This window comes from Narcine bancroftii, chromosome 7, assembly GCF_036971445.1.
Source record: "Narcine bancroftii isolate sNarBan1 chromosome 7, sNarBan1.hap1, whole genome shotgun sequence".
NCBI classification, from domain to species: domain Eukaryota; kingdom Metazoa; phylum Chordata; class Chondrichthyes; order Torpediniformes; family Narcinidae; genus Narcine; species Narcine bancroftii.
Genome location: NC_091475.1, coordinates 64,608,070 through 64,626,402, shown reverse-complemented (window position 1 = coordinate 64,626,402; position 18,333 = coordinate 64,608,070). Strand labels below are relative to the sequence as shown.

The following is an 18,333-nucleotide window of genomic DNA, read 5'->3' as shown; positions in this document are numbered from 1 at the left end:
TGACAGTTCTTGGCTGGTATTTATTGGAATTCAGGAGAATGATGGGGATCTAACTGAAACAGTTCGAGCGTTGAAAGGTGTGGACAGAGTAGCTGTAGAAAGGCTATTTCCCCATGCTGGGAGAGTCTAGGACAAGAGGACACAACTTCAGGATGGAAGGTGTCTGCTTAGAACAGAGATGCAGAAGAATTTCTTCAGTGGTGAATCTGTGCAATTTGTTGCCACAGGTGGTTGTGGAAGCCAGAGGTTGACAGGTTCTTGATTAGCCAGGACATCAAAGGTTCTGGGGAGAAGGCTGAGCAGTGGGGCTGTGGGAAAATGGATTGAAGGGCAGGGCAGACTTGATGGGTTGAATAGCCTATTTCTGCTCCCATATCTGATGATATTACTCTGTGAGAATTACTGGTCTATACTTTCCTGTATTATCCTAATTCCCCTTCCTGAGCAAAGGTACAACATTAGCCACTCTTCTGTCACTAGTGAGGACACAGAGATCTTCATCAAGACCCCAGCCATCTCTTCACTTGCCTGTTTCAATAAATGGGGATATATCCCATCAGGCCCTGGGGACGACCACCTTAATGCTCCTCAAAAGGCCCAACACCACCTCCTTCTGGATCTCACAATGCCCGAGCACATGAGCATTCTCCACGAGTGTCCGTATCCTTCCCCTTGGTAAACACTGATGCAAAGTTCTCACTTAGAACCTTGCCCAACTCCTCTGACTCCATCCAAATACACTCCTTTGTCCTCGAGTGTTCCTATCTTCTCCCTAGTCTTTTGACTTCCCTCATGCCCTGTTTGAGCTCTTCGTTCAACCTCTACGTATCTCCAGGTCCCACACTTCCTGGACCTTACGTATTCCTCCTTTTTCTTCTTGACTAACTTTGTAACATCTCCTGTAACCGTGTTTGTAACCCTTGCTCCCCATCCTTTCTTCACTGGAACACGTCAGTCCTGGTCTCAAACAACACATATGTCAATGATATATAGTTATACAGAGTTAATTCTTTTTTCTGTTATCTGAAGAAACGAGCATTGTTAGGACATTTTATATTAGGGCACCTGATGTTAACAAGGAATGAATCTTTTACTTCAGCACAATATTTAATTATTGACAGCAGTCATGATCAGAATCATTTCCTCTGCACTCACTTTTTTCGACTTCTGTATCCATCAACGATCAAGATGATCAGTGCAATGCAGACCAGGCTGATGATAACTCCAAACACAATCAGCCAGACTGTCACAGGGGGCTCGCTCTTTGGGGCCAACGTGAGTGGAATGCCAACAAACTCCAATGTCTCATCATTTAGTAAGAATGCGTTGTTGAATCGATTTCTGTTTTGCCTGAAACAGAGAGTAATTTTTGCTCAATCTCCTCAGTCAATGTAAATAAATTTCAAAATTAAAGAATGAATAATAATTGGCAAGAAGGTTTTCAGGAATGGAAATGGCAATAACTCACATTGATTTGAAAACCTTGTTCGCCAGGGTAATACAGAACCTAGAACATTACAGCACAGTACAGGCCCTTCAACCAATTATGTAAACCCTGTCTACACCCTCTGCACTCATGTCAAAGGCCAAATGCACTGTAGTTGGATGACTCAAAAATAATGGTGAGACAGGGTAGAGGGAAAGATAGAATCTCGTTGGCAGAACCACCTGTGGCAGGACAACAATGTCAGCAGTGTGAGGTAAAGAATCACACCCCACCCCCACTCACTTGCCAGTGCTGGGGTGGGGAAAGGGAGGTTGGGATGAAACACCCACTCCCATCTGCATCAACATTGCTGGGATGGGGAAGGGGAGGGTGGGGTGAGACACACACAACCATCTGCATCAGTGGTGCTGAGGTGGGGAAAGGGAGGGTGGAGTGAGACACTTAATCCTGTCTGCATCAATTTTGCTGGGGTGGGAAAGGGAAGGGTTGAGTTAGACACTCACTCCTGTTTGCATCAGTGTTGCTGGGGTGGGGAAGGGAGGGTGGGCTAAGGCTCCCACTCCTGTCTGCATCAATGGTGCTGGGGTGGGGAAGGGAGGGTGGGGTGAAGACACCCACTCCCGTCTATATCAACAGTGCTGGGATGGGTTAGGTTGAGAACTTTAGACCTTTAGGTGGAAATATCACCCATAACTTGTTTTGACCCAATGCTATGGTGAAGAACGTGCACCCATGACCTTTAGTTTCTTGGAATCCAAATCAATTTGTCCTCAGTGTCCCTCAACTAATTTTTTATAGATGCACCATGGGGAGTATCCAGTCCAGATGCATCCCTGCAATGCACCATGGGAAGTATCCCATCCATGTGAATCTCTGCAATGCCCCATGGGAAGTATCCTGTCCAGGTGCATCCCCTGCAATGTACCTTGGGAAATAATATCCAGTCTAGATGCATCCTTCCGTGGGACAGGAGGTGCTCTGTCCAAGACCTCAAGAAATTGCAGAAAATTTGAAACAAACTCAGGGCATCACATAGACCTTCCCCTCCATTGACCCCATCCACATTTCCTGCTGCCTATGGAAAACAACGAACTCATTAAAGGACCCATCCCATCTTGGTCACACTTACCCCTCCACCCTTCCATTGGGCAGAAGATACAAGGATGATGCCTTTCTCTCTAAATTTCTCTTTAAATTTATCCCCCGCAAGTCTGTTTTATTGCAACATTTTCTTTCTCACAATTTCTTGAGATCTATCTGTTGTGCATTGTGGAGGGTGATTTAACTGGATAGCATACAAAATAAGATGTATCACTGCATCTCAGTACATGTGACCATAAACTATTCAATTCAACTTGTTGCTGGCTGAATAACTGGCAATGATGAGTCAGAATACAGGACGGAGATCAAGAACCTGGCGGGGTGGAGCCAGAACAACAATCCTGCTCTCAATGTCACCAAATCCAAGGAGCTGAATGTTGATTTAGGAAGGGGAGGCTGAGGGATCTTACACCTGTTTGCGTTGATGGGATGGAGGTGGAGAGGGTCAGAACCAAGTTCCTGGGTATCCATATTTCTGAAGACCTCTCTGGAACCAACACATCGAGACAACCATGAAGAGGGAATAGTGCCTCTACATTCCAAGGAGTCCGAGGAGGTTTGACATGTTGTCAGATACTCTATCAGACTTCCACAGGTACAGCTTGGAAACTATACTGACTGGTTGGATCACAGGCTAGTTGGGGAATTTGAGTGCCCTGGAACACAGAAGGCTGCGGAAGGTAACAAACAGAACATAGAACATTAGACCACAGTACAGGCCCTTCGGCCCTTGTGTTTATTGTACCCGACCTATACATACATATCAAAAAATATCTCCCTACTTCACAACTCCCCATTCTTCTGTCATCCATGTGTCTGTCTAAGAGTCTTTTGAATGCCTCTAATGTTTCAGCTCCACCATCATCTCCTGCAAGGCAGTCCAGCCCCCACACCGCTCTGTGTAGAAAAAGCACTCCTAAACTTTCCTTCCTTCACTTTGTATAAATGTGTTTTCTGATCCTGCCGTGGGAAACAGGCGCTGACTGTTCACCCTATCTATGCCTCTCATAATTTTGTGGACCTCTGTTAAGTCTCCTCTCATCCTTCTACGTTCCAAAGGGAAAATTCCTAGCTTTGCTAACCTTGCCTTATCCTAAAAGACCACATTCCCTCTGCACCCTCTCCACAGCTTCTGTGACAGATTGTTATATTTTGCATATAGATACATTTTTGGAAGATAGATCGTGGGGGTTTTAATTAGGTCACACACAGATACAAACACTTCACAACACAGATCTCATTTAAAATGCCAGAGCTCTGCTCTAGCCAGACAGTCCAGGGTCTGAGTGCCTTTGCAAATCTTTGAAGAATGCCTATAGAGACTTCACAAGTAGGTGTTAATTGGACATGCTGTGGAGAAATGGATTATTGTTTTTGAAAGCAACAGATGAACGGACTCAGAAGATTGGGGCCAGTTCCCCAGTCTATCTGAGTGCAGTTTGCACTAAGAAGGTCATGTGGTTTTACAAGCAGAGACAGTCAAACAGGTTTTTTTTCTAAGTGTGTGTGTGTGTGTGTGTGTGTGTGTGTGTGTGTGTGTGTGTGTGTGTGTGTGTGTGAGAGAGAGAGAGAGAGAGAGAGAGAGAGAGAGAGACTGCTGCTTTTCTGCAGTGGCTTTTGGAAGCTTGTTTGAAACCTCATTTTGAAGACGGGTTGTGAGTTCTGAGATCAGCCCTTGTGGTCCATACAAGAGGAGACAGCTGGATGTATAATGTTTCACCTGAGATAAGGGAAACAAAAAGGAACTCTGTGGTGACCTGAAAGAAAGAGGTTATCATCTGGAGAACACTGATGGGGCAAGTTTCTTTGGCAAGTCACCGAAGCGGCTGATCAGAAGGAATCAGTTGTGGGTGTCCAATGAGCAACAAATCTCTCTCTGAAAATTGACAAGAATCTTCCTGAGTGGAAACCATTTACCTTTCAAACCTGGTGAATTTCATAAATGTTAAATTCTGTGCACAGTATCAGAATTGCCTGATACTGGTGAATTTGGATGAGTGAGGTGAGTCAAAAAACTTTTCTTAACTTAACATTACATAAACGTGTGCTTAGAATTAGAAGGGGGTTAAATTAAGTTAAATTAATAATAATAAGTTAAAGTTTGATCCTGTTTTTATGTTTAAAGAAAATTAAAAGTAATTTTGTTTAAGTAACCATTTGTCTTGGTGAATTTCTCTTGCTGCTGGGTTTTGGGGTCCTCTGGGCTCAACACACTTCCACATCCTTCCTGTAATGAGGTGACCAGAACTGAACATAATACTCTTAAGTGCAGTTTTACCAGAGATTTGTAGAGCTACCACATTACTGCACATCTCTTAAACTCAATGCCCTGACAAATGAAGCCCATAGGCCTTCTTAACTATCCTATCAATCAGCAGAGCAACCTTGAGAGATGTCTGGATTTAGAACCCAAGGTCATTCTGTTCTTTTACACTGCCTTCAAGTTTAACCTCCTAAAATGCATCACATCACACTTATCCAAATTGAACTCCATCTGGTACTTTTCTCCCCAACTCTGCATCCTGTCTATACCTACGACAACCTTCAACACCATTAACAATACCCCAGCCTTCGTATCATCTCTCTACTTCTTCATCTAGGTCATTTATATATAAAAATTTTCACAAAGAGGAGGGGTCACTATCCTGTGAAACTTCTCTCATCACTGACCTCCAGGCAGAGTGCTTTCTGGCCACTACTCTCTCCTTTCTACAAGCAAACCAATTCTAAATCCACACAGACAAGACTACATAGATCCCATGCTTCACATCTTTCATACACCACATCTACCGCCCTACCTTCATCAATTTCTTTTCTTATCTCCTCAAAAACACTTAATTAGGCTCAATCTTCCCCTCACAAAGCCATGCTGATTCTCCCTAAGAGTATACTTCTCTAAATGCCTGTATATCCTGCCCTGAGGAAACCTCTCCAAGAATTGCCTATCACTGATGTAAGACTCACTGGTCTATAATTCCCTGGATTCTCCCTATTACCTTTTTTTAAGGTCGTGCCTCATGTGCCTAATTGAGTTTTTTGAGGAGGTAACAAAAGAAATTGATGAAAGTAGGATGGTGGATGTGGTCTATGTGTATTACAGTCAGGCGTTTGACAAGGTCCCCCATGGTAGACTTATTTAGAAAGTCATAGGCATGGTATCCATGGAATCTTGGCTGCTTTGATTCAAAGTCGGTTTGCCTGCAGAAAGCAGAGGGTAGTGGTAGATGGAACATATTCTGCCCGGAGATTAGTGACTAGCAGCATTCCACAAGGATCTGTTCTTGGACCCCTGCCCTTTGTGATTTTTTATAAATGATGGGTGAAGAAGTGGAGGGGTGGGTCAATATGCTTGCAGATGATACAAATATTGGAGCCATTGTAGATAGTGTAGAAGGTTGTCATAGGTTACAACAAGATATAGAGAGGCTGCAGAGTTGAGCAGGCAAGTGGTGGCTGGAGTTCAATCCAGATAAGTGTGAAGTGATGCACCTTGGCAGGTTGAACTTGAAGGCAGAGTACATGGAGGCAAGATTCTTAATAGTGTGGAGGAACAGAGAGATCTTGGGGTTTAGGTCCATAAATCTCTCAAGGTTGCTGTGCATTTTGATAGGACGATTAAGAAGGCCTCCATAAGTTGGAGGACTGAGTACAAGAGCTATGAGGCAATGTGACAGCTCTCTAAAACCCTGGTTAGGTCACACTTGGAGTATTGTATTCAGTTTTGGTTGCCTCGTAACAGGAAGGGTGTAGATGCTTTGGAGTGGGTGTAGCGCTGATTTAGCAGGATGTCACCTGAATTGGAGAACACCATATGAGGCAAGAGTGACAACATTAGGGCTTTTATCTTTGGAGCGATGAAGGAAGAGGATGATGTAATAGAGGTATGGAAGATTATGATGGGCTTAGATAGGGTGGAGAGCCAGCACCTTTATCCTGGGGCGAGTGTAAGAACTAAAGGCTCTCTTTTGGTTGTGGTTGGGTGGTGTCCCATTGGTTCCTGCAGTGTCGGCGGCCTCATGAAGGTTACTGGGCCATGTGTGGCCATATTGACTGCTGTGCGCAGGTGCTAGGAGGCATATGTGTCAAGGCTGGCACCATTGCGATGCTGGAGGAGCAGTTGGCTCAGTGCCAACAAAGAGTAATTTTGAGCAAGGGCAAGCGCGACCCTCAATATGCATGTGCGCTTGGCTCATTGCCAGCTGCTAGTGGTTGGAGCTGGGAGCCAGCGCGTTCAAAGGTAGTTTCAGGCACATTTAAATATAGGTTTAGAAGTTGGTGATCTGAGGAGGGTGAGTTAGACAGGGATAATTCCTGTCAACCACTTCGCTTCGCTACATTAAATAACAAGTTCATGGCCTGCTACATAAAAATGTTATAACGGAAAGTTGCTTGTTAAGAAAAATCAGTTTTTTCAGCCCTTTTGTGCTCATTATTAAAAATTGTTTGAGGAAATTCAACTGGAATTCGTACTGATTTATTTCACAGACAAACCCCTAACTTAGCCTCCAAGCGACCATATTTAATTGGAACAAAGTTGCCACAGAGACAATCATAAACACCAGAGGAGATTTGTTTAAGGAGAGTGGAGGAGAGTTCAGGGGAGATGTCAGAGGTAAGTATGCTTTACACAGAGTGTGATGGGTACCTGGAATGCATTGCTGTGGGTGATGATGGAGGCCTGTACAATGAGACTATTTAAAAGACAGGCACATGGATGTAAGTGAAATAGATGGCATGGGTGTGGGGGGATTGGGGTGGAGTAGGTTGGCTGAAGGGCCTATACTGTGCTGGAATGTTCTTTATTTTGTCACATTCCTAGTAGTGCAGTTGGCACAGCAGTTAGTACAATGCCTTTACAGCGCCGGCGATCGGGACCGGGGTTTGAATCTTACGCTGTCTGTAAGGAGTTTGAATGTTCTCCCTGTGTCTTTGTATGGGTTTTCCCCGGGGGCTCCAGTTTCCTCCCACCCTTCAAAATGTATTGGGGGATGTAAATTTGGTGGCACAAACTTGTGGGCCGAAATGGTCTGTTACCGTGCTGTATGTCTAAATTTAAATTTAAACGTAAAAATGTTTGCAGTTATTTTATTTGCGGCACTTGTTCAATTTTCATAAACTTCTGGAACTCGTTCTGGTTTGTAATTCAACTGGTTCAATAGCAACCTGAGAGGTTACTTTTTTTTAACCTCTCAGGTGGGAGATTGGAACAGGCTGCTGGTGGAGATGGTTGAGGCAAATAATATTGCAATGTTTAAGGGAGATTTGTACAGATCCTTGGATAGGATGGGTTTGGAGGGATATGGACTTAACGCAGACAGGTGGGGCTTATGAGGGTGGGACATTTTGGTTGGTGCGGGCAGGTTGCGCTGAAGGGCATGTTTCCACACTGTGACTCTATGGCTGTAACCACAAGATTTTGGGGGGAAATCAAAGGTGGGGAGGATGAGCAAATTTAAATTTTTGGGAGTCACCATCTCGGAGGATCTTTCCTGGACCCAACACACTAATGGCATAGTGAAGAAAGCACCTCTACTTCCTTAGGAGTTTGCAGAGATTTGGTTTGACACCGGAAATCCTGGTAATTTTCGAAAGAGGTGTGGTGGAAAGTGTGCTGACTGGCTGCATCATGGTCTGGTATGGGGACACCAATATCCCTGAGTGTAAAGCCCTTCAACAGGTAGTGGACACAGCCCAGGACATTACAGGTAAAGCCCTCCCTACTATTGAGTTAATCTACAAAAAACGTTGCCATTAGAGAGCCGCAGCAATCATCAAAGACCCACAACACCCAGCACCCACTCTGTTCTCGCTGCTGCCATCAGGAAAGAGGTGTAGATGCCACAAGACTCGCACCACCAGGTTCAAGAACAACTGCAACCCCTCCACCATTAGACTCCTCAATGACAAACTCAATCAGGGACTCATTTAAGGGCTCTTACTTTATTGATTTTATTCTCTCCCTATTGCACAGTCAGTTTGTTTGCGTTTGTTATCTGTTTACAGCTCTTTATTTGTTTACATGTTTATGCTGTGTACAGTTTGTTTTTACACTACCAATTAGTGGTGATTCTGCCTGGCCCGCAGGAAAAAGGAATCTCAGGGTGGTTCGTAATGTCATGTATGTACTCGGACAATAAATCTGACATCTGAATCTGAAATTTGTACCTTATTCTTGAGTTCTAACAAACCTCCTGGAGAACATCAGAGAACCATAGAACACTGCAGCACAGAAACAGGCCTTTGGCCCCTCTAGTCTCTGCAGTATGGTTAGCTTAGTGGTTAGCTCAACGCCTTTACAGGACCAATAATAGGGACCAGAGTGGGATTCGAATCCCATGCTGTCTGTAAGGAGTTGGAATGTTCTCTTCGTGTCTGCATAGGTTTTCCCTGGAGGCTCTGGTTTCCCCCCACGGAAACAAATTGTTCCGTGGGTGTAGGTTAACGAGGTGTAAATTGGGCGGGCTAGACTCAAGAGCCGAAATGGCCTGTTACAGTGCTCTAAATATGTTCAAATTTAAATTTAATTGATTAAACTGAATTCTCCCTGCAACATTCCTACATACAGTACCCCTCCCATCCATGCATCAAGTTTATTGTCACATGTACCAAGATGCAATGATAAAGTTTGTTCTGTGAGCAGTCCAGGCCTCTCATACATAGTACAATAAACAAGACCCAGAATTGTCATGCAGGATTACAGAGAGAGATCAGTTGGCTCTGAGCAAAGACAGCATAGGAATAACTATCTGGTTCCTAAGTGCTGCTGTATACTTTGAGCTCTGGAGATACCTGATCGCTTGCTCCACTTCAGATTTTGGAATAATCATTGTGTTGTTGATTGGATGAACCACGTAGAAATAAAATGAGATCCTTTTTGTTTCTTGGAATAACTTAACGTTTTCTGCCCTGTATAAAATTAAACAAAAGGACCAATTCATCAACAGAAGCTCCAAAGACAGGCCTTGGTTAATATTTTCAGTATTTCACTCACACATTCTCAACAGTACTCATTTATTCTGGCTAAGGTATAAACCAGAGGCAGTAACGAGATTGTTAGCTCCAATAGTTAGCTCCAGCTACAAACTGGATTCAAACCGGCCAGCGGTCCATTCCATCATTGCGAGCTGTAATCATCAATTGAACTGTCTGACACCAGGAATTCGACTACATCAGAGATGTAGTCCATCAAGTCTACTCTGCCATTCGAATTGTGGTCTAATTTCCTGTTGAAAGGCACACCCACAGTCATAAAGGACTTGCAAGGTGACAGAGAGCCAAGTAACTTACACAAAGTTGAGAAGCTCTCCTTTATTTTCTTCCCAGAATTTTCTCATTGAAAATGCCACAGTTGATTGGAAAAAATAGTTTTCACTTGAATCCCATGTATACTGAAATCAAATTGCAAAACACTGTTAGATCACCCCATCCTGTTAAAGATGTAGCAGAACAAGCAAAAAACTACTGTTGGAAATAAACATGTCAATTACTGCACGACGTACCAAAATGATTCTTCCAGAACTGCACACAATGTTTTCTTTAACTAAGTTTTTAAAATTCTTAGTTATCATAATACCTAGATATTTAAATTGATCTTTCCCTATTTTAAAAGGATAATTTGAATATATAGTAAGTGGGGCTTTTAGTGGTAATAGTTGCTCTTATCCTGCAAATTTAAGTAACGACAATATCTTTGGTCTGGATATCTCTGGAGTGGACACAAGAAGTAAAAGTTTATCTGCATATACAGATAATCTATGTTCAATAGGTTGAGGATGGAGCGGAGACAACGCTGGTGGAAGCGTTCTAGGAGCCGTAGGTAATGCCGGTAGAGGACCCATGATTCGGAGCCGAACAGGAGTGTGGGTATGACAACGGCTCTGTATACGCTTATCTTTGTGAGGTTTTTCAGTTGGTTGTTTTTCCAGACTCTTTTGTGTAGTCTTCCAAAGGCGCTATTTGCCTTGTAGAGTCTGTTGTCTATCTCATTGTCGATCCTCGCATCTGATGAAATGGTGCAGCCGAGATAGGTAAACTGGTTGACCGTTTTGAGTTTTGTGTGCCCGATGGAGATGTGGGGGGGCTGGTAGTCATGGTGGGGAGCTGGCTGATGGAGGACCTCAGTTCTCTTCAGGCTGACTTCCAGGCCAAACATTTTGGCAGTTTCCGCAAAGCAGGACGTCAAGCGCTGAAGAGCTGGCTCTGAATGGGCAACTAAAGCGGCATCGTCTGCAAAGAGTAGTTCACGGACAAGTTGCTCTTGTGTCTTGGTGTGAGCTTGCAGGCGCCTCAGATTGAAGAGACTGCCATCCGTGCGGTACCGGATGTAAACAGCGTCTTCATTGTTGGGGTCTTTCATGGCTTGGTTCAGCATCATGCTGAAGAAGATTGAAAAGAGGGTTGGTGCGAGAACACAGCCTTGCTTCACGCCATTGTTAATGGAGAAGGGTTCAGAGAGCTCATTGCTGTATCTGACCCGACCTTGTTGGTTTTCGTGCAGTTGGATAATCATGTTGAGGAACTTTGGGGGACATCCGATGCGCTCTAGTATTTGCCAAATACCATCCATTGGAGCGCTTTCATCCCTAACATCGAAGTACTCGAGATGGCAGAGGTCGACAGCATCGAGTCCATGCTGCTGAAGATCTAGCTGCGCTGGATGGGTCACGTCTCCAGAATGGAGGACCATCGCCTTCCCAAGATCGTGTTATATGGCGAGCTCTCCACTGGCCACCGTGACAGAGGTGCACCAAAGAAAAGGTTCAAGGACTCCCTAAAGAAATCTCTTGGTGCCTGCCACATTGACCACCGCCAGTGGGCTGATATCGCCTCAAACCGTGCATCTTGGCGCCTCACAGTTTGGCAGGCAGCAACCTCCTTTGAAGAAGACCGCAGAGCCCACCTCACTGACAAAAGGCAAAGGAGGAAAAACCCAACACCCAACCCCAACCAACCAATTTTCCCCTGCAGCCGCTGCAACCGTGTCTGCCTGTCCCGCATCGGACTTGTCAGCCACAAACGAGCCTGCAGCTGACGTGGACTTTTACCCCCTCCATAAATCTTCGTCCGCGAAGCCAAGCCAAAGAAAGAATGTTCAATAGGTCCTCTAAACAAGCCTATAAAATCTTCATTTGCTCGTATATCAACAACTGGTGGCTCAACCACAAAATCAAAAAGCCGAAGGTTTGGGGGCAGCCCTGTCTTGTGCCTTGTTGTAATTTAAAAGAAAAACTTTGATTGTTGAGCATTTATGCTATTGGAAATGCATAATAAAGTTTTATCCATTAAATAAAATCTGGTCCAAAATTAAATGTTACTGAAGTGGAAAATAGGTATTCTCCTTCTACTCTATCAAATGCTTTTTCAGCATCTAAGGAAAGAATACTTTCATTAGGGTGAGTAGGAGAATATCTATCCATTAATCTATGAAAATCATGAAAATAGCTATTTTTAATAAAGCCTGTTTGGTCTAAATTTATTCCTGGTAAAATATACTCTAATATATATGTAAATTTATTTAATCAGACTAAAAATTACTGTCTGGATGGTCATCAATTTCTCTAACTATGATAGGCTGTATTAATTCAATTAAAATGAATATTTTACCAAATTGACCATGTACAGGAAAATGGGGTCAATTTAATTTGGCAGGTTACTCAGTGCAGACATGGTGGGATGAAGGGTCTGTTCCTGTGTGGAACTTTTAGAACAGAACATCGAACATGACAGCAGTTCTTTTTAGATTTCTAGCATCTGCAAATTGCTTTCTTGAACACTCATGGAATCCGAGAATCACACAATAAGGAACAAGCCATTCAGCCCCTTAAGGCCATATCCCCCATCAACCTCACACTTAAATTTAACACACTCTTGATAGGAAAGATGCACAGTGAATCATTCTGTCCACACTAACGCTCCCGTATTCCCACAGTCCATGGAGTCAAACACACACAGTCACATCACGTACCGCATCCTGAACTTTCGGACAACACACTTCACAGGAACAGGCCTGCACGTATGTACATACACATGCAACACACACAGCAGAGACACACACAACACAGACACACAACACAGACACACACACAATAATGTAAACATGTACACACATATGCGCAGCCACATATTGGCTGATTCACACTCACTCCACACCATTCTCAGGTCTATGAATGGTTGGGAAGTTCCAAAACACAACAAATAATATTGTGGTCTCAAGGGTAAAAAGTAACTCAGAGGTAACAGGTCTTACAAGCACCACTGATTCACTTTGGATGCTGCCTTATTAAATATTCCCTCCTATGCTTCTTTGGAAATCTTCAAGTTGGCTCCTCTGCCAATGAGTGCTATTCTACTCCTAAGAAACAAACTCTTCCCACAAGGAGAGGTGGGATTGGGTGATGAGGTCCAACTCATGGACAGCAAGCATGGTCACTTCCTGCTGTGGAACGCAAGTCATGGCGAAGCAATTGGCAGCCGAGGCCCAGGAAATTCATTAGGAGGAGAGGGGATACTTGTGCCAGAAGCGCCATTCCTTGGCCGGGATGCTTTGACACATGAAGCCAAGACCCCAAAGCAACGTCTTTAGTTAAAATTTATTCTATACTTTGAACTACATTATTTTGGGTAACTAACCATTTGTGGGCAAATTTCCTTTGTGCACTGGTTGCGAAATGTATGTGCACATCCACACACAGGGGACAGTGGTCGTGGCGCCTTTTTTATATACTCGCTCCCCCTGACATTACGCTCCTGATCCAATGCCTCATGACTTCTGGATGAGTTTCTTGTGGGGACCTTATCAAATGCCTTGCTAAAATCCATGTGTACCACATCTACCACCCTACCCTCATCAATTTCTTTTGTTACCTCTCAAAAAAACTCAATTAGACTTGTGAGGCATGACCTTCCCTTCACTAATCCATGCTGGCTATCCTTGAGTAGACTAGACTTCTCCAAATGCTCATAGATCCTATCCTTAAGAATCCTCTCCATTAGTTTACACTCCACTGATGTAAGACTCACTGGTCTATAATTCCCAGGATTCTCCCTATTAACTTTTTTAAACAAGGGGAATACATTTGCCCTTCTCCAATCCACCAGCTGTGGCCAAAAATCATAACTACTGCCCCAGCTACCTCTTCCCTCACTTCCCACAGAAGCCTGGGATTTATCACATCTAGCTCCAGGAATTATGTTAATGTTTTTAAAAAGATCCAGCACTTCCTCTTTCTTAATCTCAGTATTATCCAGCTCACAGGCCTGTTCTATTCCAACCTCACCTTGATCAAGATCCTTTTCCCTGATGCAAAGTGTTCATTTAGGTCCTCCCCAACCTCCTCCACCTCCAGGCACATGTTTCCTCCTTTAGTGGCTCCACCTTCATTCTCAACATCCTTCTGTTCTTCACATATACATAGAATGCCTTGGGGTTTTACTAAAATCATCCTTTCCAACCCCTCTCAGGCCCCCTTTGAGTTCTCCCAAGTCCTTTCTTACACTCATTCTTGGCTACCATATACTTCTCATGAGCCCTTCCTGTTGACTGTTTCCTATATCTAATGTATGCCTCCTTCTCCCTCTGAACTAGCCACCTCACCTGTTAAATCAACCATAGTTACCTTTTCCTACCATTGTTTCCCTGTTTCAGTGGAACAAACTCATCCAGAATACAGTGAAAGTGGTCGCTGAACCCCTCCACATTACTTCTGTGCTTTCTCCTGGGAACATCTGTTCCTAATTTACACTTCCTCATTCCATCGTAATTAACCCTTCCCCAATTAAACACTTTCCCATTTTGTCTGATTTTAAACCTTTTTGATAGCAATGCTAGAGCTCAGGGAGTTGTGGTCACTTTCACTGAAATGTTCCCCCACCGAGAGGTCCACCACCTGACCAGCTTCATTCCCCTGTACCAGATCCAGTCCAGCCTCTCCTCTAGTCGGCTGGTCCACAGACTGTGTCAGGAATCCTTCTTGGACACACTTGACAAATTCAACCCCATCTATCCCTCTTGCAGTCAGGAGGTGCCAGTCACTGTTAGGGGAGTTAAAGTCTCCCATAACAACAACCCTGTAATTTCCACACCATTCCAAAATCTGCCTGCTTATCTACTCCTCAGTGTCCTGAGGGCTATTTGGGGGCCTGTAGACCACTACCAGCACCGTGATAGCTCCCTTCCTATTTTTGACTTACACACACACCAACTCAGTGGGCACTCCCTCTGCAACATCCTGCCTTTCTACAACAGTGATACTATCCCTGACCAGCAATGCTACTTCCACCCCCCCCCCCCCCCCCCGCTCTGACCTCCCATCCAATTCATTTAAAAACGCTTTAACTCCAGTACCTGCATCAGCCAATCCTGCCCTTCTTCCAGCCAAGTCTCAGTTATGGCCATATGGCCATAACATCGTAGTTCCACGTACTGATCCATGCTCTGTTCGTCCCCATTATTCCTAAAACTCCTAGCGTTGAAATAGACACATTTTAAACCCTCCATCTGGCTCTCTTTATGATTCCTGACCTTTGTCACAATGCTTTCCACCTTCTGCCGTAACCTCTGCTCTCACATTCTGGTTCCCATCACCCTCCCAAACATGTTTAAACCCTCCCCAACTGATCTAGTAAACCTACTGTTTGACTCACTCATTCATGAACAAAGCAGACCTAACATGATGTTTTTACCTTACACTACCCATCAGGATATTGGTCCCTCTCCAGTTCAGGTGCAGCCTGACCATTTTGTACAGGTCACACCTTCCCCAGAAGAGATTCCAATGATCCACAAACCTGAACCCCTGCCCCCAGACCAGCCACACATTCATCTGCCACAACTTCATCCAGCTCCAGTTCCTTAACTTGGTCTCCCAGGAGCTGCAGCTGGATGCACCTCTTGCAGGGTGCTGTCCCAGATTTCCCACATCCTGCAATTGGAGCATCCACTGCCCTAGCTGCTGTCTCCATTCCCTACTCTTCGTTTATATGAAGAGCTCTTAACTGGGCTTAACTTATCTGATAAAAGCCTCGGAAGTCAACGCCTCAAAGTTTGACTCCTACCCTGTGCCACCAACACACTGGCTGCTCTGCTATGTGGTTCTCTTGTACTCACTCCTGAAGAGGCCCCAAGGTCACATGATTGCATCTCCTCCAGTCACCTGCTCGCTAGCCATAATGAACTCTTGTACTCTATGCTCTAGATTCTAAATAGCAGTTAACTAGTTTTGTTACCAAATCATCTGAATTTGATCATGCAGGCATAAAATCAAACAAGTTCTCTGAAATTCAATGGTTGGGTCCTTCTCCAGAACCTTGAGCAGATACTTCAGGTTCCAAACAGTCCAGATACTTTAGGGTCGAGCTCAGCAAGTTCTACATAGTCAGAGGTGTCACCTGGTGGGCAAGACTTTGAACCAAGGCCCTCATTGCCCTCTAAAGCAAATATAAGAGATCCCATAGCTCTACCCCAGGAATGTCAAAAGTGGCATTCCAGGTCCAGGTCCATCACAGGCTCTGACCTCCCATCTATTGTAGACATCTAAGTGAGGTGCTTCCTGTAGAAGGCAGCCCACATCATAAAGGACCCCCACCACCCTGGTCACAACCTCTTCTCACTGATACCTTCGGCCAGAAGGTACAGAAGCCTGAGGACCACCACCTCTAAATTCAAGATCAGTTTATTTCCAACAGCTATCAGGCTCCTATACCGCCTTGTTGTTGATCAGGGACTGCTCCGACACCACAGAAGGACTGTCTACGCTTTTTTTGATCTAAGATTACTGTGAAAATGTATTATCTATCAACCTTTTGTTTTTATTATGGCTTGTATTCTGTTTACTCTTGTAGTTATCTTTATGTAGCAAGGCAGAATTTTGGGACATGTATGGGCATTGTTTTCCTCTGATGTTTTTGGCCAACAGGTAACCCTCAACCAATATCATAAACCAAGATGACCTGCTCAACCTGAAACAGCAGTTTTTCTCTCTCCACAGATGCCACTTGACCTACTGAGTGTTTCCTGTATTCTCTGTTTCTAGCTTTACGGGGGAGTGTATCACGAGGCCAAGTGTATCAGACAGAAAAGCCTCATTGGCTCCTGAAGGCCTTGGAGAGATTTCTAAACTCTATGTAATGAACTTAATGAAAACAATTTATATCAGTTGGAAGCACTTTAAAATGATTAGAATATAGTGAAATAACCACAAGAACTGGAATCTCAATAAAGGGCTCCACCCCAAAGTTTTGACCAGCCGGCTCTCTCCATGGGTAATGCCTAACCTTCTGGGTCTCTCCAGCTCTCAAGTTCCTTCAGTTGCCTAGCTCCACAGGCTTGGGGACCATAGTGCTATGAATGTGATTGTCCACCGGTGGGGTCTGGCAGCTGACGCAGAGCTGAGGAACAGACGCAACAGGGCACAGCCCCAAAGGCATTGGTGAGTCCTGCCCAGGAGTTGGGGGGTTAGCTACACCACTGGCTCAGGTCCTGTCCACAAGCCCAGCTCCACTAGTCACAGATAATCAGAGAAACATCCATCCACTACCACCCTCTGCATCCTTCCACCACAGCCAGTTTGGAATCCAACAGGCCAACCCAAATCCTGTTAGATTTAACCTTCCACACTAACCTGTCATGTGGGACCTTGTAAAAGGTCTGATGTGGTGGTACACCACTGGCCTACTGCAGGGGGAAACCTCTGTACCTGCAGGAGTGTAAGGGAACAGGACAACACCTGGCCAGCTGCCAATCAGTCGGCCTGAATGGATCAAGCCCCACCCAGTTGGGTGTCAATCACCCTCCGGGATATAAGCCTGCGCTGGCCTCCCAAGGCCTCACACTGAGTTGCTGCAGCCACAGCTAGCATGTCTTTGTGGATTAAAGCCTGTTGTACAGTCTTTACCTTGTGTGTGACTTATTCTGTCTAACAGCGCACCACAATTTAATCCACAAAATTTTCCCACGGCTGCCATGGAAAAACTCCTGAGCACAGGGAGCCTCAAGGTCGACCCACACCACCCGGATGCCCAGACACGCTTCAAGATCTGGCAGCACACGGTTGAGGCAATCATCAAGGCACACGAGGGTGACATCCTGGACTCTGATTGAAAGAGGTTGGTCCTACTCTGGTCAAAGCTGGGTCCCCGCGCCTTCCTGGTAACCAAAGGCTGCTCTACGTACAAGAGCACAACGGACACTCTCGAGAACTTGTACAAGCCCCCCCATGAATGTGGACTGTGCAAGGTACCTCCTCAACACCCAAGCCCAGCAACCCGGGGAGACGGCTGAGTCTTACCTGGGATACTTGGGAGAGTTGGCCCGACCGTGTCTGGTTGAACCCGGGGTAGGTGTAGAGGAGGTCGAGAGGCTGATCCAGGACACCTTCATCCAAGGGCTACGCTCGAGGGCCATCCAGCAGAAGCTGCTGGAAGACAACATCTATGCCCTAACCAGGACAGTGGGAGTGGTCCAAACCCTGGAAGCAGCAGCCCTACACGTCGAAGCCTTCCATTCCAGGTTCCACCAGGCTCCCTCATGGCCCTCTCACACTGCAGCTGCAGCCCCAGACTAAGCTGGGGAGGAGAACGCTGCTGCAGCAGACGCCCAGCTTCCCTATAAGTACTGTGGGTCCTGGTGTGGGTCAGATCGACGATCGCGCAAAAACTGCCCAGCTGGGAACCAGTATTGTTCCTGATGCGGCAAGAAAGGCCACTTTGCAAAAATGTGCCTCTCTAAACCTGCCGGCAGCTCAGCGGACCTCTGTGACATAGACATAGACATAGACATAGACATAGAA

General features: G+C 45.1%; 1 protein-coding gene across 6 annotated transcripts in view; it reads right to left on the bottom strand.

Moving 5' to 3' along the window:
* Nucleotides 1-18,333, bottom strand: part of ace2 (angiotensin I converting enzyme 2) — a 144,684-nt gene that overhangs the window by 3,593 nt on the left and 122,758 nt on the right. For all 6 annotated transcript variants that reach the window (XM_069890268.1, XM_069890267.1, XM_069890271.1 and 3 more), the window contains 3 exons: nt 9,836-9,936; nt 9,338-9,454; nt 1,156-1,350 (listed from right to left, as the gene is read on the bottom strand). In XM_069890268.1, coding sequence (XP_069746369.1) covers nt 1,156-1,350; nt 9,338-9,454; nt 9,836-9,936 — 413 coding nt within the window. The remainder of the gene's footprint in view (nt 1-1,155; nt 1,351-9,337; nt 9,455-9,835; nt 9,937-18,333) is intronic.